Genomic DNA, 24,631 nt, shown 5'->3' with positions numbered 1-24,631 from the left:
ATGTCGTTAGTGGATGCGTGTTTTTATGGTAACAAAATATGGGAGGATCCGAATGGTTTATACGTATTGAACGAAGGGATTCAATCATATGTTTTCTCCGTAGTGCTTTGGGGTTCGTATCTATTGAGGTTACTCTGAATCGAAAGATGCTTGAACGAAGAACGGCAAGTCCGACATTTACAAACCCGAAACGGTCACATAAAAAATATCCGTTAATATTTTTCGAATATGCGATACTAGCTTCAACAACAGAACAAGTTCCAAATTAGCGTTAAAGGTACGGGCTTGCCGTGCAAAGCCTTTCTGCCTATGCTTGTTTAATCCGATTCCCTCACGACGCTATTTGGCATATCACATACGAAGTTCACTCTGCATCTAAATGCTGTTTGTACGTGGCCATATTTGATTTTTGTCCGTTAGTGTTGTTAAGTTGCTTTTTCCATTGTTGTTTCACCTTCGTATTGTTAACGACGATCGACATTATGTTTTTCAATAATGGCGACCTGTATCACAACAACTAGGAAAGCGTGGTCATGTTCAGTATCAGCGATTATTTGCGCTACGGGATTCGAATATAATTGCAGTGTAGAAGTGGATTAGGCTAAATGGTCGGAGGCCTAGGAGGTGAAGAGATTACAATATGATATTGGGTAAAATCCGGCCAATGAGTGAACCAGGCGTGAATAGAGCAAAAACAATGCACAATACGATCCTGAATACTGTAGTCGATGGTTAAACGCGATGGTTTACGTGACGGTTTAAAATACGTATATTAATCTAAATCGGCTTTACCATTTAAATAAAAAAACGTAAAACAATGTGATTAGATAAATTATAAAGTCTGTTATTCATCAAGCATTATCCTTCAAATATAGTTTTATTGCATTTCCGCAATACGGCTGCGGTGTTATGAAATTCTTCCTGGTCGCTTCTAATTTAATGTTCATCTCTGTTTACGAGGGCACAGCGGTGAGATTTGAGGCGAGAAAAAACCTGTCCCTGAAACACTTTTCCGCCACGTAAAATATACAATATGTCCTATTCTGCTCTGTGTAGAAACCTAATTAAACAACAAAATATTGTTTGCTTCTTTACTTAGGCATGTTCAGGCAGTGTAAGCACACAGAGGGCTACCAACTTCTGAAGGCCCTAATGGGCGTTATTTACGATGTTCGATATGCAATGTCGTTACGTCAGAAGCCGCACCCCATTCGAAGCCCAGTTTTTACTCATAAGCGCGTAAGGCAATCTTAAGACACTGATCACATTATTTCGATTACGCCCAGCTCACGCTGATCTTATGTAGCTGTTTCAGGGACGACTTAACACGGATAAACTATCTAAACCTCAACCCAGAAGTAAAAATCGATATTTGCGCGGATATTCACTATTGAGCTTCTCCTGGCGTATCAACCGATTAAAGTATTTTTTTTTTTTTAAGATTTTAATGATAAATTGTCCATTATTCGAACATCGGCAAGTGCAAATAGCAGAAACGGTTCGCCATCCGCAATTGGATATTGAAAAAACTGTGCTAAATCAGAATTTAGAAATTTCGCGTACTTTCCGCGACAGCGTTTATAGGCACAGATCTACACGGTTAGTATGGCCATCCGCTGTGGCCAAAGATTGAAGGCAAACAAATTTGCAAGAAGTTATGGCTGAGTCAACAGCGGTACTACGAAGACAGGGGTTTATTAAGAAGAGACTGTATAATAATTAAGACAATATGAAGGTTTATTATAAGCGTCATTGACTGGCTAACTTATGGGCGGAAACTTCCTACATTCACAGACTATGCCGACCCATGGGTCGCTAATTTTACTTTGGCATGACAGCTTGTTGTTGGATTAGAGGTTCGAATCTAATGCCATCAGTGGGCATAGTCATAAATATTTATATACTATAAGAGTGAGTGGTCACTGTTAGTGCTTAATAACGAAATCACAAACCAGCATGCATATCGTATTATATAATAGATAAAAGCTTATTATCTATTATGTTTAGCTCAAATTCAGTGAAATAATCGAGCTGATCGCTCACAGGGGTCGAATGTGTGTTGATAGAACATAATATGTCCAACTGTTTAAAAACTTTTCTCTCATCTTCGTATTTAGTTGCGGTACAATCGCCTATATATGATAGGTACCCCTACGAGAACGATAAGAACCCAGCGTTCCGGCATGCCACAGACCGAGCTGTTGTTGTCCATCGTCCGAGAACCAATACCTACACTACTAGCAACCAACAGAATAACTCATACTCCATTGGCATGAGACTTGACAACGTCCGATAACCATTGGCAAACGTACACCCATATATCTGTTAGGCTCCGTCAAATGTGAAAGCAGCAGCAGCAGCAGCAGCAGCAGCAACAACAAAAGTCGTAATGCTAAGCAATGGTATCAATTTTATTCTAAAATCGTTTAAAGGTTGTTTTTGTTAGCCGCATCGCCGTTATTGTCGCTGCTATCGTCTTCAAAAAAATTTAAAATTAAGATTGATACAGTTGCCACAACAACAACCACTGTCCAGGCCGGCAAATAAAAAGCATCAGCTGCTGGCCCGCTTCATTGTTGCTATACAATTGCTGCGATACAAGAACATATCTAGAAATTATTTGCGTGCACTGGGGATTTTTCCCTTGGGTCTATGAGTGCTGCCGGTTGTTGTGGTGTTTTCATTTCTGGGTGGGTCGATAGCCGCCGATCGCCGATTTGAGCCTGACTCTGCTCCTTTTGTCAGTGGGACGGTTGGAACCTACTGCTGATAGGCTACCGCCACCTATGCATAACGATGCTGTCGATGATGGAACACTTGAGAGGGGGGTCAGAGCTGGGCCCTCCAGATCAAACGGCAGCTGCGCCATATCTGCCATTTTGGCGTCGTAGACGGCAATAGAACATTCGAATGCTAGCTAGTCAGACGATCCGACACTTTTCTGATGTTATCCCCCACCCTCTGCTATTTTACCAGCAGCAGGTTTGCCCCGTGGTACGCAATCCGTGACATAAAAAGGTAATCAGATTCCATCTTTCGCTGTCTTTTCTGTCAGCGAGTTTTCCTTCCTTAAACGACGCCGACGACCAACCGACGCGTAGTCATCGTGTCGGATGCCAACATACATCAGGTCAATGGTAACAAATGGTTTTTGTTATTTATTTAACAATAGATAACAAAAACTTTACTGACCAACACATGTATGCATCTGTAGGTGGCGATCTATACGGTGACTCGTCTATCTACCTGAAGGGGACCGAAACGTCGCACTAAGAGGGAGTAATCTTAGGCCGATGTTGTCAACAACGTTTGATAATGTTACTATTTCTATCAAGCCGCTTGAAAGCGTTCTGTGCATGTGTACGTGAGAGCGTAGTTGTATGTAGTGACATTATCTATAATATATAGTCGCCGAATAAATGAGCAAAGCTTACTAGCGATGCTTAGTAATTGAATCTAGTATGATTTTGTTAAAGGTTGGAATCATTTCTGATGACGTGCGAGCGTTTCGGCCGATCAATCGTAGACAACCTGTTTATGGCCGCTCATTGTTTCGTTAGGTGATTTGTCTTCTCCTGCATTTTGATCACGCGGTCGCAGACACTCGTATACATTCCGCATATTTAGCCCTCGTTGGGCTGATAGAATAGCAATAATCGAAAGCATACAATAGACTTAATGATCTTGTCCCCTGTCTTTGCCATTTCCAAAATGGCACGCAGCACTAAGCGTATCTCAAAACATTAGGCCGACAAAGCGATCGTATTGACATACTGATGAAGTTAAATCTGTCTAGTATTATATCATTTGCCAGAGAAATATAACGATAAGGTGTTAGCAGCGGTAGACGGGACGAACATGATTGGAGAAGGCGATATGAGGAAGACCAGGCAAAAAGTATGTCTATAACATGTTTAATATTAGCCGTTGGCTAGCGGTATGTCGATTTGCGTAACTTCATTTATGCCGCCGATCACTACCAGCGCTAATTAGTACACTTTTAGCCAACGGACATGTCCGTTATTTTTTGCAAGCTATATGCTTTGCCGTAATGGTTGGCGTCAGAGGCAACGCCAATAGTTTTTATCCGGTTTATCCAACGTTCACTGTCGCCGCCGCCAACGCTGCTATCTTCGGTACTTCAGCTAATCGTATCCTGCTTCAAAGTACCATTAACGTCTATCCGCGTCGGGATCTGCTCGTCGCATGCATTACAGTTGCCTTTGATTTGAACCCACTCTTCGTCGGGTTACATACACCTTCTTGGGCCATCGTTCGGTATGAATCGTCAGGCCCGTTCTTTCTCGGCTACTTCAGTTTTACCCAAATTTTGTGTGTACGATTACGTCTGTTCTGGCCGAAGATTCAGCCACTCAGGAACTTTGCTGGATATTCTGCTGTTGTTACTGCGATCAACGGGGCCGATGACGCTTGCCATATAGTAGTGACTAGTCATAGGAATTATATTTCGGCCATGCATGCCGACGCGGCACGATGTGCTCGATCTGCATTTGTGTCTGACTCCGTACCCCCTATCCTGTCTGAATCTGTCTGTAATCAGACGAAGTGAGGTGACTTGTTCACAGTTGTTCTCGCCTCCACTTCTTTGATTTCATCTTCTAAAAATAACCTCTATTTTTTTCTGATATAAACGCTCTCGCGGAGTCTCGTTCGTCGCTTTGGTCGTCAACAGATCAGCTCATCCTTTTGGCATAATGACCTTTTTTGGACCGTTTAACTATTTTTGCGCTTGCTACCATTTTTCCGTCTTACAACGCTAAAATATTTACCTCTCTTCTGTAGTGTTTGGTACAATGTCTGTTTTTGCGATACGCTATAAGGTCTATACGCATTGGCCCATTTGGGTAGTGCGTTCACTATCGGGTATAGGTATCCATGTCAGCCCGGCCTCGATGTTCTCGCCATCTGCTACGACCATTGCAGCGAACACGGTAGTCACCCTGTTTATTGTACATATATGTATGACACTGCATCAGCACGACGAACTTCAAAGCTCACAATAAGCCGATGGCTAACCGATGCATAAGCTGGAATACTGACGAGGCAAGACAATTACGGCCGCTTTACCGGTAGCTGAACGTGTTCTTCAGCCTGATGCCAACAGATCTCGCCAACTCAAGAACGCCGCGTTCCAGCAGTCGCACACCCAGTCGCAATCATTCGCTAATCGCTGCTACTACGTAGTGGCATGCGCCTCGTACGGACGTTGAAGTCGTACTAAAGGATGGTTAAAATTGTTTTAGCAACTTCATTTCGATAGAAAGAGGCAGTAAAAGGGGATGCTATTAGTAACAAGTGGTGATCGAAGTGATGATAATAATATCAAACGGAAGAAAGCTAAATACGGTGCAGGATACGATGATACGCTTTCTTTTTTTGGTGTGTGTGATTACGTTTTTTTCTACCCACTTATCGGGTAAGCCCTTGCTAATACTACGGTAGCCTGCAGTGGCGATGATCGTTGATTTCGCGGGTTTGAAATAGTAAAGCGACGATTCAGCTATAGCACGTAAACAGGACGCAGGGGTGTATTGTACCGGGCCGAATTAATACCACTATGCACTCAATTAAATCGCAATTGACAACGTATTGCGGCGCGACCCCCCTCCCCCCCCACCTTCTCCCCACATATAACATGGGTAGCTTTAATCCTTACATGCTGTGCAGACATTCGCAGGGTGATGTACAGCTACCAGGGACGTCGCCCGGTGACTAAGACTAACAAAGAGGACCTTGTCCAACAAGTGCCGTCCTGGCAGTTATTCTCGCCGTGGCCATAATACCATATCGACAACATGAACCCTCAGATATCAGTATTCATGTTGATTTTTCTTCCCCCCTCTCTCTTATTCAAGCACATGCGAACGCACTTAGATTCACGTACGTCACGTATACAAGTCGCGGTTCGAAGTGTTTTCGGCTGCCTCACTGGCTAACCAAGTTTTGTTTACAGTTTCGGCTACTTAACTCGTTGGCAAGGCCGCTGATAACGCCCCCAGGTGTATCGATAAGCTGAGCAATTGTTTTAGTCCTGTGTGACTTTGTTACTAAAATAAATGCAGAAAGCCTAGATCGTTACTAGCCTTTCGGACACATGTACGACTCGCTGTGCCACTTCTGCTTGGTCTTCCCCATTCGACCTTTATTGTACGCTGTCCTTATTTCACAACAGTTGATTCCAGCTTACTGAGCTTCTATACGATTATTACCGACTACCTCATACAAATGTCTGTTCAGGTACTTTTTGTTCCTGTCGTGTCTGGAATTTGATTCTGTGTCCTACCGCGTCTCACTCCTGACGTACACTATCGCGTCAAACGACGAACAAACCACTAATGCTCATTTCAATAAAAATTGTTAGCAATTATCAGTACGAGTAGCAGACACTGGCCTACATATACGTATACACAAAAACACTATATATTTGTCAAGTGTTCCATTTATACCTGAAATACCACTTCTGAAGATGAGAGCCTCGTTCCGACTGGTGTCAATCAACTTTTCGGAGAAGAAGTGGCCGTCAAATCAGCAGGTGCAGGTTATGGTAATGGCTAGCTAGCTTTTGTCGTGGCGTGTTCGCATCAAGACGTTTGCAGGAAATCGTACCTGAGTTACTAACGTACGCATGTGAATCGTGTCGTCTGTGACTTTAAGTTAAAACTTTAATGATACGTTCGATCGTTTGCTGCTATAGTGCTGGCAATACGCACCATGCATAATTTCAATGGCAGTTTCAATACTGCTTATTACAGGTTTGCCAGTGTTATGACAAATCGGATCAGCGAGTGATCGATCGATCGATCGATTAAGTCGTCTAATGGTCATCGATGGCCTGGGCAGATCGTCTTTGCCGCCCACCGTCATCATTACGACCCGTTTTCCAAAATGGAGGACTACATCAACTTTTAGCGCGCAACAGCTATCAGAAGTTTGCATCATAAAATCTTAATTAATTAATTACAACATCAATTTATTTGGCGGATCTGCAGTCAATTGATATAAATTTTCGCCCACTAAAAAGCAGACAAAGCCCTTCTCGCCATTTGAAACAACTATGTTCGTCCTTGTCAGGAGATGTACACACATGCTCACTTCTTCGTTTTCTGTAGCCCCTCACTTGAGCTGCGTAAATCGCTTAGCCCAGGCGCCACACTTCAGTCGTGGGCTGTGCAATAGCTAGAATCGTACGAGCCGTCGTGCGGCGGCGATGGCGCCAGCAGCAGATCAGTTGTGCGCTGTCTATGACTCACTGAATATGCCCGTGGGCTGTTGGGCTATTGTGGCTGGGCAGCGTGTACCGCTTTAACAAATACTATTCATCCGCTTGCCCGCCTCTTCGTCTACAGTCTGCCATGCGTCTGTGTGTTCACGTGTGCTTGGTGACGATGTTTCAATGCTTGCCTTGTGTGAGTTACGCCCAACTCGCTTTTTGTTTTCGCGTCCGTAGTGCTAGTGATATGAACGTCCATAGCATCTGCATAGGCGCACTGCTACGAGTCCAGTATGACGACAGTGGTAGATCTGCGTGCAATTCAAGATCGTACTATAAGCCAAGCCAAGTCAAGTCGGAAAGCAGACGCCGCTAGCGAATGCGAATGAAGTAGCGTCGCTACTGCGTTTGTACTGGGGCCAATGATAGCAAAATAATGCCAAACGAAAAGTAACAGCTACCCTCGTAGCTAGACATAGCGGCGGCAGGATTGGCAGGAGCAACCCCAGCGGATCTGTCGAGTAAGGCGAGCCGCTACTAAGAAGGTCGAGATGATTCGCGACGACGGTCGCGTTAATGCTTCGGCACTAATCAACGCCACTATAGAAGCAAACAGTCCGGTTCCCACTGACAGACAAGCAATGAGCGGCGACAAGTATCGCGAAGACGAGAGGCGGTGATGCCACTGTTTCCAACAACATTGTCGTCAACAACAACGAGACAGGGGCTCCGTCTGTTCACAACACACACTTGACAACATACAGACACAGAGAGAAAAGCACGCAAACTGATCTACACGATCCAATTTATTCGACCATTGTGATTGTTGCTATTGTTGTTTTTGTCTACCCATTCCTCCGGCAATAGTAGAACCACAAGGGCTCTACAGCCGCAACCGCTAGTTATAGTCAGTGTATAACTACGAGCGGCCGATGATAGCCACATGGGATCGTTTTCCCTGCGTCCGATCGTCAGCTTGTCGTTCGAAACTTCTAGATCTTAGTGGACTTCTGTTTTCTGGTGGTAAAGAACACACAGACAGTCGTACAGATAAATGGTAGTCGGGGGTTTACGCACCAGCCATTTCTACCTTCAGTTGCCGCCTTTCTAGTAGCGAAGCTCGGAATTTCTGTCGGCGCGGCCGTGGGCAAGCGTTGACGCGAGCGAACTGTGCGGTTACGACGTTGTATTTGCTGCTGTTGTTAGTGCTTTTGCTGTGGTGGGATGGCAAAGTTGTTGAATGCTGGCCTGGACAATTTACGTCTCTCGGCGTAGAGGCACCGACGGTGATCCATAATAGAGTCTCATGGTGATGAAACGCTGACGATGTGTTGGCAGGATTCCGTCTATTAGAGAAGCATTTCGGTTGAGAGTAAGAACGAAGCAAAATGACGAGCAGGAGGGGACGCTGGGGCGGGGCATAACGTGCTGATCGTTCCGATGAAACGAATTTGAAGGAAAATAAAAAACCAAGAAGTAAGCTCATACGTTTTCCTTGGATGAAGACTAAGAAGAAAAGCCGGTAAGTAGAAAACTCTACATCTGTAAATATCGCAACAGAACACATGCACGTTTAGTGTACGCGCGACTGTCTATTTATGTAAATGTACATAAAAAGAGGTGCTAATTAATAGTAAATATATAGTAATTGAGCCATGGCCGAGCAAACACGTGGAGTACATATTGGAAAACGATTACGAGAGATGCGGGACTGCATAGATAACAGTGTGCCAAGTTCTTAAGGACATGCGGCAACAGTTCTATACAACCAGGTATAAAGTGTACAAACAATAGGAGGCATCGTAGTACGTAAGTTAGTTAAGCAGAAGTGACAAATTTTCACAGACTTGGAATAACAATAATATTTACAATAATTAACAGATTTGCAACACTACACTGGTATGCACCTGCCCTGTCAAACTGCTGGCTTGATTTGGACGACACATTCTTTATGCAGTTGCTGTTTTTACCAACCGTTATGTCAGATTTATGAGTAATATGCCCCTTTTACAGATAGTTAGAATGATGAAAAACACCCTGAGTCGTCATCAGCTCATCTTTGGTGTCGTCATTCTTACAGCTGCTTCGCCGTTGTCCCCATCTCTGCAGTCAGTATCGCCATACTTATATCATTGTAATGGCAAAACAACCGCACTAACTAGTTAATAACGAAAAATAAGGCTAAAAAAAAAAAATGAGTGAGAGGTTGCGATTGAAACCTATATCGCCATTGCACTGACGCTGCCGACAAACTGGGAACCCTTTACGACACCTTTCTACTACTTGCCGAATGCCGCTTTCGCTGTTTCTTTTGAATCTATCTTAGCGCTACAAACTAAGAACAACAATGAGTCATATTTATTTTAATGTCTTTGTTTTTCCTGAACACTGTTTATTGGCTTAAGGCCCCTTTAGTCCTAGGGACATTTAATCTCTCCAGTGTCTCTTCCCATCAATGCTTATGTATACCCATTTTCCTATGACTTCCCATTCCATCTATGTTCTGAATTTTATGTCTGGTATCGCCGTTAGGTGTTTCATCAGACGGCTGGCTTGTTGGTTGGTTCCCAACACAAAATTTCCCACACCTGAATTCGCATTACCGGGCAGCTGCTATTCGTATGGATAACATACTGGCTACTAACGTGAATCACTATTGTATCGCGCCACACAGTCAATGAAGTAGGCGACGTTAGTTAGGCAAATTAAAAGAAGTTAAAATGAAATTCTTGCCGTGAAGTTGCCCCCCTTGAGGGAATTCTTTCTAGGCAGATGCCACAAAGACAATGTGAACGCCACAAGCTAGATGTGAATTGGGAAACCAGGTTGGAGAGAGCACTGAGGTTTGAAATTGTAGCAAACGTTCAGTTTTCCCATTAATGTCCCATTAATTCGGAGCTACTACGGCGGTGATGCTTCTGACTCTTGCAGCTTTTCCGTTGGACGTGCACAGTCGAAAGAGATCCAGGGGCAAAGTGCGACGCAACAACAAATTCAACCTGAAACGAAAACGTATAACATCAGTTTTAAATAATTGATGCGTCGAGATTCTTCACACTGCTTCAGCCTGGCTAGTCTTTAGCTGGTCTGTGCACTGCCCGCTGGAAGAGTACGAGTAACGGTTTCGTCGCGTTACCCGGCCATTTTGTATCCTGCAGAATCGATCTAAGACGCAACGATGCAGATATTATAGAGGAGAGACCGGCGAAAACAAGGAGAGGCCCTTGTCTGCTCTGTGCTAAACACTGCTGCTATTGCAACCGCGTCTGTGGCCTGCCCGCAGTTTTTAAGCTAGTTCAAGAAATAAAAGGCACATTGCTGTGGCCAATTACATCGTGCTTCTGTCCGAAATCATCAGCCGGAGCATCCGCACCTTAAGGAGGAGCCTTAAACACCTTAGACTGCACAAGCCTTTGATTCGAATGTACAAGACCAGAAGTAAAATAAAAAAAAAAAAAAAAAAAAAAAAAAGCGAATTCGACAGGCCGACCATTAATCTTCATAGCGGGACGAGAACCTTGGTCTCAGCCATGTAAAGGCCTTTTATTGGTGGTTTGACTGACTTAGCCTTGGATACTGGAAGGGAACCAACCTCAATTTTTGTTAAGTTGAATAGTGCCGTTTGCTTTAATACTGACTATAGTAATGTTACGGGCTTTTTCACGATCTGCCTAAATATATTCAACATAGAATACATTTCGTTTGTGAGTTATAGCTTTGTGTAAGATAGTATTTCTAAATCGACACTGATCGACACCGAACCGCTGGGGTCTTCCGATTTTCAAATAACCTCTTTCCTCAATTGAATTTCTTTTGTTTCGAATAGCCTATCACATGCGCTTTCTTTGTCTTCACGGAACGGCGACAGCTTTAGTATCGTCCCTGTTTGAATCAATGGGAGCGATTTTTTTGCGTTATTTTGAATATTGCCGCTTTTTCCCCTCGGACGCCAAACCTTGCTTTATAGTTTTATTTCGTAATCGGCTCCTTCGTATCTATTCGTCTTGATAATCGTAAGCCGTTGAACTGTGAGCCACTCTCAGTGAGTTCGACTGCCTAAAGCAGGAAATTCAAAGAAAAAAGTTGGCTACAACCAGTAAAAACGAGCTGACGGGCGAGGCCGCCAAAGAAAAAACGGAAAGATAAGGAATTGACAAAAACGACAAAATATATTACAATAGTATACAATATCGATAAAGAGTAAAATCGGGACTGTCTGAGTGGTGCGATTTGATTTGGTTGGCCGTTAAGCCCGCCATATATAAGTGAAACATCTCTGCCGAGTTTTCCGTCTGCCAGTCGACGTCGATATTCGCTTTATACCATTAGGCCCAACCCGACACCCTGTTTAGGCACACACTAATCCATAACATTTCGTCGTCGGCGGCTGCTGCTGCTGCTGCTGCCGCTGCTAAAATGACCGTTTGTCAAGTTTTTATGTCACCGTTATTGATACTGTACCCCAGTACTTCATACGGTGGGATCTCTGATAGGCACATTCCGTCCGCGTGACATTCGACGATAGCACAGCCGCTGCATGCATCCGTTGACTGACCTACCGGAGAAAGCTGAACAGCACGTCAGCACGGTAATAACTTCTGGGGTACGTAAAATTTCGTTGATGTCGTCGATTCTGGCTGCAGCGACGTGTGGCTACCAGGCGCTTTTCGTCGTTCGTTCAGCTCTGTACGTCCCATTGTATGGCTGTAGTGTAGTAACACTTGATCGTGATCTATCGAACATATGACCATATATACGCCGTGTTTTTTCTGTTCAGGCTGTCCGTGCTGTGTCTAATGCTGATCGGCGTGCGGATACACAGCATTGTATTGTCGCTACCCCTGACAGAATTCCGCTGGAATTCAATCGTTCTTCAAGCAGATCTGGTTTACTCATTTATAGCAGTGAATTGCCTACCGACCAGCTCTGTTCCGACGGTAGCATTTATGTTCCGAAATCGCGTGCATCATATTCATTTTTAAACACAACAGAAATGTGATAAGATCTCTGGGCAGCTGTAACTGTTGTCCAACTTCCAGGAGCAGCTAGATGCTGTTGCAGCTCTACTATCCGTCCGTTGGCCTGTTGTCACTATGGGCTGTTAATCGAGTTAGCCTGATCGTCGGCGATAAGGCGAACAAATAGACGCTCGTCCACTTGTCCGACTCTCCAGATCGCTTCTGGTATCGTTGAAGTTTTCGTCGCTGCTGGTATTCGAGATGGCGTCACATTTGCTCACCGCCCAAAAGTTCTATCGAAAACGTGATGCGTTCACGTAGTAGTTAAAGGGATAGCGTGAGTACGCCAACATGCACTATGACCGCCATCGAGGTAATTTTGCTGGCGCATACTGCACCTCACCACCTGCTCATGTCGTTTCCGCTATCGATCAATACAAACACGTATAGCGGACGTTTACGGTATTTTTCACTATTGAAATGTTATGCCGCTGTTGATGTTGTCTCCCGTTTGCCGCCATAGGGTCCATCAAGGGGTGGCTAGACGATCTGTCATTCTACTGAGATAAGAGCCAATCAAAGGAGATCAATTCATTCGAGAAAAAATTATCCGAATGAACTATTATTATTATGTACTCCGTGCCATAATGTTTAATCGTAGTTTCATATCATAACGAGTGTTTATCAAAAGTCACCCGTAAGGCTAACTCCGTCTAATTAGGACTAAAGGCTGAAGACCATAAAATTTTGTTCACTACTGCAATGATAAATGGTGAATTACTCAGAAAAAACGATCAGCCGACCTAACCTAAAGGGTTAGGGTAACAAAACGTATGACTTGTCTCAGATGTAAAAGATGATACTTAAGATAAGGATGAGAATTCATTTTTTATAGGTCGGAAGTAGGGTTCTGTTCTGGCGATCTGTACGGACTTCTGCTAGCCATTATCAGGACAATTAGGCATATGCTCGCACGGACATAGTGAAAACTTCATTTACTAACAATTTTGCTATGAGTGTCGATTGGGTCGCCATTAGAATTTACCCCGTTTATTCTAGTAATCTATAGTACTCGAAGTAGTTATGTTGCAAGGTAGAATTTACTGCGCAAACATTTGCGCGACGGTTAGAAATGCGTTTTTACGTGCTTAATTTTTACACATCTTTAACAGCTTGTCACATCCTGCGAAGAGTTCAACGTTCATTCCTTACAGTCGCTGAGAACAACTTCGCAAATGAACGACAAGCAGTGAACCAGCGTTTCAACATTGTGATTTGCTCCAACGTCGCTTTTTATTGTAGACCACTATTGCTGCGATCTGCGGTAAAAAATCTGTGACAGAATGAAATCAATAGGGGCATGCCTTCCGTGATCTATCCATAAGATGAATGTTAGTCTGCCGTTCGACGGCTAGTGATTCATTGGCAAATACTTTTTTGTGATGACAATTTAAAAGTTGTTGACACGAATATATATATCTATATATATATATATAATGGTAAACATCCTGCGATGTATCCTGTCCTAATAAGGGTCTGATAGAAAATTTCGTTGGATACACTTTGACGATTTGTGTAATCGCTGCTCTATCAAGTGGCCAACGATACTGCTTGGTCGAAACTCAATAGTATTCAAATGTATGACAGCACCTGTATTCGATTTTGACCTAATGCATAAGCTTTCCTTCTAAGGCCATCCAACCACTGCAGGGCAGAACGCAGATTACTCAAGACGAACAGTTGCCAGCGTATGGTCGGCATCGGTCAACTTTTACGCCTCAAATTACTCCCGTTATAAATTTGTCACGTATGTATATAGTACGCACGTTACCCACACAAATTACACAACTCTCAATCAGATTATTTACGGAACAATACATGGTATAGTAGGACACGCACGCGAGCGAAAGATCAATGGACTGCCGCACTCAAGGTCCCAATAGCGAAACGATTTAAATATGCTTAAGAAGCTATGAATATGAGACGGCACAGGAGTGGCCGACTCCTGCGCTACGACGTATTGCAATAGCTGACCCTTGCTGCAAGCGGCATAATACAATTGTGTCCTTGTATTATAGTTAGCCTAGAGAAATCGACCCGTAATTCAGCTTCAGTGCGAGCATCGTTGACGTTGCGTACAGCGCAAGCGTCACCACCGCGGCCGCGATAACTCCAGCCAGTAAGTATAATCGTCAGAAATATAAGTCGGGCCTGCACAGATTGTGACATAATACGATCATGGTCTAACTAGCAGGACTTTCGGTTATCTGGCCATGCAATGAAAGAGGTATTCCCGACTCGTGACAAGAACGATGCTCTATCTTTTGACCAAAGCCCAAATCAACACCCAATCAATAGTAGCGAAACATGCAGATATAGCAGGACATGATCTAAAACCGAATCGTACTAAGAGCATTGTATGCCAGTGGTATTCAATATTGATATTGTATTGTATCTTTTAATACTCTCCACGGCCGTCTCTCAACGAGTTATCTTTATGTCTAATAGTTAATTAAATTGTTCGACACTAGACATCACCGATCTTTTTGCCTATACGTTCCATCTAATTTGCTACAGAATGTACTCATCATAGTTATAGGAATAAATGCTACACGTTTCAGCATGCCAGTCGAATTGATCTACTTGCAACTTGTTACTTATCGAAACGTATATCATCATATAGAACGACGTATTAGCTACGTACTAGATAATCTCCAGCTGCCATTAGTGACAGCAGACCCCTAGCGAATCGTCGTTCCGATGCGAGCTCTGATCGAAGTGAAGATAAGCAGAAGGTACCGTTGTATAATCAGCCCAACGAGCGTCAAACTAGTGAATACTATTGCGACTTTTACGGTTTACTGCCAAAGACTATCGCCTAGTCAGCTTATTAATTAGTTACGCATATAAATGCAAACGTACTAATTATCTTGATAATGAAATGTGTCCCTCCATCTCCGAAAAAATGATCTGCATTTCATCGCTTACGTTAGCCGCTTCAATGATAACTATATACATAGCGTTCGAGGTAAATTTTCAGATATTGTAAAATTTAACGAACCCTAGCCGGAACTAATATCCGCCTACGGTTTAAGAGCTCATTCATACCGACATCGTAATATTAGGACAAGTATCAAGCACTGACCATTAATATACGACGCAACTTTGGCCGACATGAGTTACCTATTTTTTTTTTTTTTTTTTGCTTATGTTGACGCTGTTATTATGCGATAAGTAACAGTAAATCTAAATAGAGCAAAATGATTCATTTGAAGTTTCCTCATAGGCGGTAAGATAAAGGCGAAATAAGGCTTAGCCGAATGGACTTGGCTGAAAAAAGTGGAAAGGTCGCGTATGGAAGAGACCTAGCATTCTTGTACCTAGTTACCCAATGATAATTTTGCTCGAATCGTTACTACTTTCTTTTTTTTTTTTTAATCACATTTATTGTTGTTTCGTTATTTTTTAACACTAATCAATAACCGATATCAAGACGCGAGCACCTAATTTAGATGTTCTTGGCTCAAGATTAATTGGCATAAAGTGAAACGATTGTATAAACTTGACGGCCATGTTGAGTCTTGACGGTTTCATTTCAGTTACCGGAGGAGCATAACTCTGGACAGAGTCACTTACATAAACTTCAGGAAAAAAACACCAGTTGGAATCACGTCGATGGAAACAGTTGACCTCGACAAGTAGTACGCAAGTGCTAGTTAACTTAGCAGGGGTCTAACAAGTAAATTATCTTGAAGTCTTTCGAATCCTCTCTTCAACACGAGAAACCCTGGCCAAAACGGCTAAGGAGTTACTAGTTTTATGAAGCTTAGCTTACAGATTATATTTGTCCAACACGGTCGTACGGAAAAGCCAGCTAACATACTGCAGCACTCTGATTTCTATATAAGCAATAAATAACGAAATTTTTCGATAACTAGATTTTTTTTATTGGCCACAGGAAAAAATCTAACGGCTATCAGAATGATCCTTCAAGATCGTCTAAGTTCGATCAATATGGAAGCTTTTCAAAGCAGCGTCCTTAGAATAGTCCTAAATCCGACCCCGTGCATTTTACTTTGGGACATCGGCTCTTCAACCTATTTTTATTGTCCCCGTGGTGACAATTTTTTAAATTGCGTACCCCGCATTTTATTACAGTATCCCATTCGCTTTTCTGTTTTCCATCGCGTATCGTACATGACGCAACTATTTGCTGCATTCCTACTTCTCCGATATTGCTCAGCTTTTTTCCTTTAATTTTCAATGCGCCCGTCAATAATCAGCAGCTTTACTTGCCAACCTCAATAACCACGAGCGTGGCGTCCACGTATTTCCTCGAAAGATAGCCTTTGGCACTCATCTTATACTTTACCTTTCACTCATATGACGTACAGCACATAGAGGGCTCGAGGGCACTGAGTCCGAAACGCAGCAAAGGGCATCTCGCCTCTCGTTTTCATCGCGATGTTTCATCTTGAAAGCGATTTAACGCAGGAACTTCCTTTTGCGCTTTGTTCTCAAAGTGCCGCTTCCAGTTATGAAATTCGCTATTTTGTCGGGGTATGGATTACGTATCGCTGGGAACTCGTGCTAGCATGTTTGACTTTGAACAGAACCAGAACCTTTCCTTTGTTTCAAATTTGGCGGACAAAAATCGTGCGATTCTGCCCTTGTTCTTCGTCCTTTTTGTGTTTATAGAGTACGAAAAGCGAGAGATAGAAGACGAAAAGCTCACTAACGAAAACTGTTACCGCTACGCGGGTAAATTTTAAATTAAAATTTTTTGTTTCTGCTTTCCGTGCATTGCGGCGGCAATGTGCGTTCGCTTGCAGGAATTTTCAGAGGAACGTTACGTTGCCGTGTATGTTAGGGCACATAAATCGCTTGAGCTGCAGGAAGACAAGTCGTACATTATCTCGTGTGGCAAAGGAAATTTCCGGAATGCAAGGTAAGTACGAGTAATGCCTGTGTGTCCTTAGAACCGTCAGAGATAATGCAGGCGCGGATACGAGTAGAAATAATTTTTATATCAGTTCAAAATTACGACGTCTAGTAGGTGCAGTGGCACCTGTAAGCCGGATATAATTCTATCATTCAAAAGGCTTTTTTAATCGAATATATATATATATTGTGCGATTAACTTCCTTTATCCACACAAATTATGTAGTGTTTACGCATCATTGGCGGGACTTCCATCTATACGTCAATTAGATCTAAGTAAAAAAAAAACCTGTAAGGCGATAGAAAGAAGAAAAGCTTTACTTGACTGTGTCGTGTTTGTATAGCATTATGCCCAACACTAATTTGTCAAGCCACAAAACACTAAGTAAGAAAGGAACTTGAGTAGTGAACTACAACTGCAACACGTTTCAGTGGATGCATAGCAGTCGTATCTTATACTAGTCGTACATCCAGCGTACAGGAGCACCAAATGGTAGCCTTAGTATAACTCTATTCGACCCAACCTGAGGTCTAGTTATGATATATTCATTTTTTTTTGCCCCATGATGACTAACTAGACTATGCAAAGTTTTTACAGCTCAAATTGTAGGTATGGTTACTAAGGTACGAGTCTCACTTCTAGACTTCACATGTGTGCATCTGGGACCTCGCGAATAATCTAACATGACTTGTTTCAGAAACTATAACGTCCAAAGGCGAGCACGACCGGAAGTAGACCATAAGAATAGAGAACGGCAGAGAGAATTTTAGCTAGATCGCCTCTTTAGCAAAAAATTGCCGATGGTACGGCCGAATAAACTAGGATTTGTTGCGATGACTTGCCGCTGGCTAGCGTATAAACAGACTAAATGAATGTGGGGGCTGTTTTAAAATCTGATTGTATTCTATGCTTGAGCCAAGTGAAATACTGTCGCCTGTTTTTCTTTCGCAAAATTAAAGTATTTATACTTTTTCAACTTGGTAACTGTATAGGAACGTCGTACTAAGTAAACTCTCAAGCATGAATCCTATTAGAAATCTCTGATTCACTAAATATCGTTCGTGATGACTAAGTATCATTTAAAAAAAAAAATTTGAAATCAGTCTTTTCAATGTTACAAGGGAATACGTTATTGACTTCGGTTAGCAATGAAAAATATTTTTCATTGCTAACCGAAGTAATTCCTCAATTTCTCAGTAATTTCTCAGAGAATATTTTTTTCATACGTTTAAAAATTGAATGAATAGTTAATTTACTAAAGGCGCGCTCTCCTATAAGCATACAGAACAGTCATACTTTGCAACCGTAAGACCTTAACGAATGGACACTCTTTTTATGTAAATGAATCTTGAACTTGAATAATAATATCTGTACAAGCCGTCGACGCATTTACTTGAACAGTCTGTCGTTGGACCTACGCTAGATAATTAGATCTACTTAGATACTACGCTTTTCAATAGCTCAGGTACGGGTATGGTGCTTACAACCTAAGGTTGGTGCTTCCCTATGCAACAGCCATAGTACTTAATGCAGTGGAAAAAGCTGTATGGGGCATATTGCACACAGACAAGGACGCAGTGTCGTAACACCACGATGCTACCGTAGTTCTTGTTTGGCTAAACGCAAGACGACTAAATAGGCTCTTTCGTTCGTATTCAAAACCTTTCGTCACTTGAAGAAGTGTATTTTTAGAGTGAGGCATGTTTCTATAAAAGAGACTCACCCGAACTGCTACAGGATCTTAAGATCACATATATAGCCCCCTGTTCCAGAGTCAGGTCTAAAGTTGCGTATATCGCTATAAACATCGATACGAAACAGCTTCGTCCTTTGTCTTAATGATCTGATCTCATAGAATGGATCCGAAAGAACGCTTAACAGTATAGAATCAAAGTGCTATGGGGTCAGACGAGATCATATTTAACAAGGTATGGATACTGGATCAGCCGCGAACTTTGCGATAATAAATTCTATGAAATCAAACACTTAATTAGTCCAACCTGGTTTATCGTTAAAGCCTGATCCTAACCAGTACCACTTGTATCGCCTAGTTTCTTTATTTCAAGGGCCTCTATCGCAAAAGCAGAGCAGGACACGCAAAAAACACTTAAGTAACGTACATAATGTACCTAAATACGTCACCTATTTTTTCAGACATTTTCTTTATCATTTTTTTTATTTTCTTAGATCGCTATCCTGTTGATTTTTAGTATTAGTTAGACAATTTTTCCTTTACTAGAAATAGTTTTGGTTTGTTTCTCATCACCCGTTTTGGTGTAGTCTTCAGATTCAATTTTATCTATGCCATTACTAATCATTACATCTGACAATCTATAAGTATATACATGTATAGCAACACGCAGGGTCGTAGCACCCGTTGAGGAAAAATGAATTGCATCTCAATACGCCAAGTCGGTTCGCGATTTTTTTTTTATTTAAGGATATGACAAATGATCCATTGATACGCTGCGTGACAACTCCGTAGATAGAAACGAGAGGACAAAAGGGGAGGAAGCATTTGAGGAAATCTCCGCGCGGGTAGTCAACGGTCGATGTGAGGTCGATCCGTCGACTTCCACGAAATGTTTTTCCGTCCTTTGCCGATCATATTTATGAAGCAGCCTAATGGCAACCGAAAGATTTTGATTCTAATCCGTACATGGAAAGTTTTACGCCGATACCGATCCACTGATATGTGTTTCCAATATGTTATCCACTCCCAATATTGTCGAGCTGAAAGCATCAGCTGTGTTGAATGGCGACGTCCGTATTCATTGTGTATGGTATATAATTGTGGCGTAGTTATTATAAAATTGAGACGTGTCGCGTCGGCCGTATGCGGTAACGTCTGGCGAACATATAGTAGATATATGGCTTTCCTATTTTCGCTTGCGTTTGTTTTCTTTTTTTTTTTTTTTTTCGTTGGCCTTTGCTCGTCTCTTTGTCGTTCTTCTTCATCGACTGGCGATTTCCACTGGGCGATGCTGGTGGCCAGAGACAATGCAACCACCGCAATAACAACAACAGCGCAAAAGTCGTAGCAAACGGTAGAGCGACCAGAACAGCAACCCCACGGGAGCAAGTATTTTATCGGCGGTGATTAGCGTAACTACGGCAACAGAACGAACGAAGTTTACGCACGTGTTCCGTTACCCACTTTTTGCATGAGCAGCTGCTGACGGACGGCTCACTCCGAACATGATTATCATTACCGGCTGTATGATGATCAACAGCCAGGGCGTCAGCGGCTGCAGCTAAGTTCCTGCAACGGCGGCAAGGAGTGCAGTAGCGGAACGGCGTCGGCGCCAACAGCGGCGACAGAACTCACGATTTTGGTCGCTGTTGGTGCCACACTTCTTGGCCGTCCCAGTGATGGTAGCCGTTGTTATCTCCGCTAGTAGAGTTTAGCCTTTTAACTAACCAGATCTGTGCCCTTCGCTTAGCAGTTTTTTTTAGACGGTCTCTATACGCATGCCCCCAGTGCTTGCTCGCTCTAGCAGTAGTAGTATTGTAGGATAAGGTCATTCGCGCAGTAATCTTCGTCGAAGCCCGTCTTGCCAATGAACAATATTCATACTAATGATAATAACCACGCCACGACGTAATCAAGTTGGGAACCTATCGTATCTAGTGGCTGCTCTGACGCATATATACGAATAAATATATACGCACACCACATGGAGGCCCACGTACACATACGCAGAGAATATGTTGCGCGGAACATAAGGTCAACATAACGCCTAGTGGGTTGTTGCTCGCTGCTTTCAGTAAACATTGAAGTCCGATCGTCGCAAATCGAACGCGGCTGACTCTGCTGGAGGAGACTACGATCGATGCGCGCATTTACAGCGCCAAAATGAATTCGTAGTCGGCCAGACGACCAGAGATTGCCTGCTCCGCGACGTTGTCTGGCGACGTTTCATACAAAATACGGTAGCATCCATACGCAGATAGATATGGCCATACAAGTACAAAACAGAACGTGACATGTCCACTGTGACGCTGGCTGTCGCGTAAATGCGGGCGCTTCGCGCGTTTGCATCTGGTTTTAAACCGCAGCTAGAAAGCGGTGTCGCATCTATGGACGAGTCAAGAGTAGCATCCATTATATTAATGATTGCGCAGATCACGGCGACAACAGCGTGATGACAACTGATATAACAGTTTGTGCAAGTAGTAAAAGCCATACGTCTGATAGGTCAACACGACCAGAGAGTGGAAAAAATTAATAAAAATTTAAAAAAGACATTCGAATGCTTTCCTCAGGCAGACACATATAGTATAACTACCCATAAACGCAGTCGTATCTCTTAGTGTACGGTAATTCAAATATATTTATCTTTTAATCAGGTTTAAGCCACATAATTAGGTTCCACGTGGTTGACTTCTTGAGGTTTAGGCGGATCGTCACTTCGTCTGTCACGTCTGTCTAGCTCCGGTCAATGTAAAAGGTTATCGGCGATCTCGGAGTCTGCGAAGGACAATCTCCTTTAGGTACCGAGTAAAAAGATCGAAAAAAGTTTGAAGGTACAAGATAATGCCATAAATGAGATGTTTGAAACTGGTAAACAGTTGCTAACGCCGTTTGTTTTACACAGCGTTGGACCAAGTGTTGCTAACTCATACCTGACGGAAATATATGAATATAAAAGGTTATAGCTTGCGATTGACTTTCAACCCTCCGCTTCCTCAACAATCATTGTTGGGTGATTGATGAACACGAGCTGACATAACGGCCGCACTACTTACGCGTTGACTGCTTTATTTAAAAGCACTAAACGTAACTCAGGTCCGATTATGCTAAAGCTCCTAGGTCCTAATACAGACGACAGGGGGTAACAACGGGATTTATCTGCCCGAACCGCGTGTCAGACCACGTCACGTTTCAGGTGTGTTAAGGTTCAAATTTCCGTAGAGAACTTCCGTAATTTGAACAGTTGTCTGTTTTAAACAATAGGGCGAAAAGCACCATGCAAATCTCTAGCAGACACGTGCCCTAGCCAGCCATTTTGATTGATATTGACATGTTAATTTAAAGACGATTTTTAACCTCTGCATACGTGGCTCTAGTTGCGGCGGTATGTTTTTCAGGAGCCGTATATCGGTCCCGAATGGCCTGGTAATTCATCGTATTGGCATCAACAGTCACTTTGCGTGCCCGCGTTGATCCTAGTGATTCTATATGTATACATACATAGATATGTCTACTGTCGTGTGTCTGCCATTGCCTCGGTGGCTCCCGCCGCAGTTGTTGTATCCATATTTGTAACAACTTCTATTTGACGTCATACCTCTGTCGTTTCGAGCGAATTTGATCTTGGGTTCTCATCTGTGCTGTCCATGTACCCACGCGTGCTCGGTTTTTGTGCCCCCACAGCTCCCTGTAGTTGAAAAAACTTCCGCCGCGTTTTTTTTGTGCGACTTTTGCATTCGTTGAGAGGTGTGAAAAACATTCGAGACGCCGATGATGTCTCCAGCGATTTGGCAGGAAGATCAGCGCTTGACTGGCTGGATGTTTGATGATTGGCAAAAATGGTGATGTTTTTTGATGGTAATTTCACTTTTTTGATAGTCGGCCTGTTTCTTAGCTGCGGCATCGAATCACAGTTATGCCTGGTTTATGGAAAAAAACCTCCGCGCTGTCATCTGCGCAACAGCATTGTTCAAGTTTCACTATTGCGACGATACAGAGAATTGGAGTACTACGAAGCTCGGGGAGGCGGTGGATGCTAGTGCGGGAAAAGAGGTGGGAACGCCAAATCTGTAAAACACAATTTTGGTTGTCTTGTGCTAACAATGACTGCGACATTGTCAACACTATTGGTACTATTCCAATAGCATTCGAACGGCGTAAAAATCGTGGTGACTGTTCGATAGATTGAAGACAAGTTTTAAGCTAGCAATCATCGTGAAATCAGCGGAATCGGAATACGCCAAAGCGTGGTTAGTTTTTGTCTTTTCCATCAAATCCTCAGACTTAGCCTGAACTGAGCTGTGAACCTGTATTGAAACAGGAAGTGTCTTTAGTTTTCAGATCTACGTCAACGGCACTTTCACCTATTTGCTGAGACCTTTAAATCTGTTTTGAAGATGGACAACTGCTTCTCGAAGGGATATTTAAAACATCTTTCCACCATTCTCCTCCTCCTATCGTACAACTTACCTCTACCATGAAAAATTATAGCAGTCGTAGAACGCTGGCTAGAACGGTTCAAAAGCATACGACAGCTTTGTCGTTAATCTCAACGCCAATGGATAGCTAACGTTTATCGAGGATTTTGTCACCATCGCCAGCTTTTCGGCTCACTCCTCGTGCGTTTTCTTAGGATATGGTCTCACCACTAGTATAACTTGTACTGGTCATTTTGTGTTAATAGCTTGTTGTCCGCATTTCGCCTATCAAACACCGACTACAACGAAAGACTCGGAGGCTTCGTTTGCTACCGTTAGTTCAGTTGTATTCATTTTCGAAAATACTTTTACCCTATACGGACAAGAAGTTCTAGTTTATTTCGGCTGGGACGCATGACAAATTTCCGACTAAGTAGTGCTTTTGCTCTGATCCAATTGGCAGGCCATGCGAACGTGTCATACCATCGGCATGTATCAGTATAGTTGTTTATTTCCCGCACGTTGTACCACGCTGATATTTTAGTATCGGACGATTGTAAATCAGCTAACAGATGGCGATTTAGTAAAGAAGTATTGTAAATGCAAAGCATGTTATCGTTTGTCTCCTATGTCTCCAAGGGTATCAAACTCACAGAGCAAAGCGCTTTTGTTAATTTACAAAACAATAGTAATACCTATAAGCGTTTAGGCAGCCTGAGAAAAAGCGTCTCAACATATTCGTTTATCCCTGAAAAGTAGTATTTTTGCCATTAGTTTTATTACATAAACTGGGAAAAAGAATATTATAGGTTACCAAGACGGAAAAAGGAAAGACATCACATGCTCGTAATCTCTAACGTTCAGAGTCTACCGGAAAAGTAAATACGATCCGTGAATAGAAACGTTGAACGTAAGTGTGAGTATATAGTAAATTTGCAGGATACGCATGTTTCTGAACGAGGCAAAGACCTGAATGTAGGCTGTCACTTCAATAATAAGAGCAATAATAATGAGTTCAAGAGAAATCATAGAAAAATCACAAATAGGTATTTGTGCACTGTTTCCACTTAAAACGTACCACGAAATTCTTTTTATTTCGACTGAACGGCGTCCACGCCGCATGCTTATCAATGGCTGTACCAGAAAGGAGCACTATATCAGCAATAAATGCCAGTGTCTTTTATATTTCTAGCTATATATGGTATTATAAGTCACAGATCGACACATTTTGACAGATGTATATGTTAAAAAATTTTAGCTTCGAATAAACTATGTTGACAATGTACGCTCGATCTACTGCATTAAAAGTTTATGTCAACATCGGATGTCTCAGAGGTAGTTCAAAAATGCCGCCAAATGTTCCAAAGGCCGCCAAATGTTCCAAATGCC

At 42.6% G+C, this 24,631-nt stretch overlaps 1 protein-coding gene and 1 long non-coding RNA gene across 4 annotated transcripts in view; both read left to right on the top strand.

Moving 5' to 3' along the window:
• The window catches only part of LOC111249523 (uncharacterized), a 104,553-nt gene that overhangs the window by 64,894 nt on the left and 15,028 nt on the right, over positions 1–24,631 (top strand). For all 3 annotated transcript variants that reach the window (XM_086988734.1, XM_022803508.2, XM_022803509.2), the window contains one exon: positions 17,022–17,137. In XM_086988734.1, coding sequence (XP_086844860.1) covers positions 17,022–17,137 — 116 coding nt within the window. The remainder of the gene's footprint in view (positions 1–17,021; positions 17,138–24,631) is intronic.
• Positions 23–10,702, top strand: LOC147756128 (uncharacterized). The gene is made up of 2 exons (XR_015327473.1): positions 23–8,753; positions 10,163–10,702. It is a non-coding gene; the product is annotated as an uncharacterized LOC147756128 (long non-coding RNA).

This window comes from Varroa destructor, unplaced genomic scaffold, assembly GCF_002443255.2.
Source record: "Varroa destructor unplaced genomic scaffold, Vdes_3.0 BEIS01000004.1, whole genome shotgun sequence".
NCBI classification, from domain to species: Eukaryota; Metazoa; Arthropoda; class Arachnida; order Mesostigmata; family Varroidae; genus Varroa; species Varroa destructor.
The sequence above is the reverse complement of the archived record's forward strand: the minus strand, read 5'-3'. Positions and strand labels throughout refer to the sequence as shown.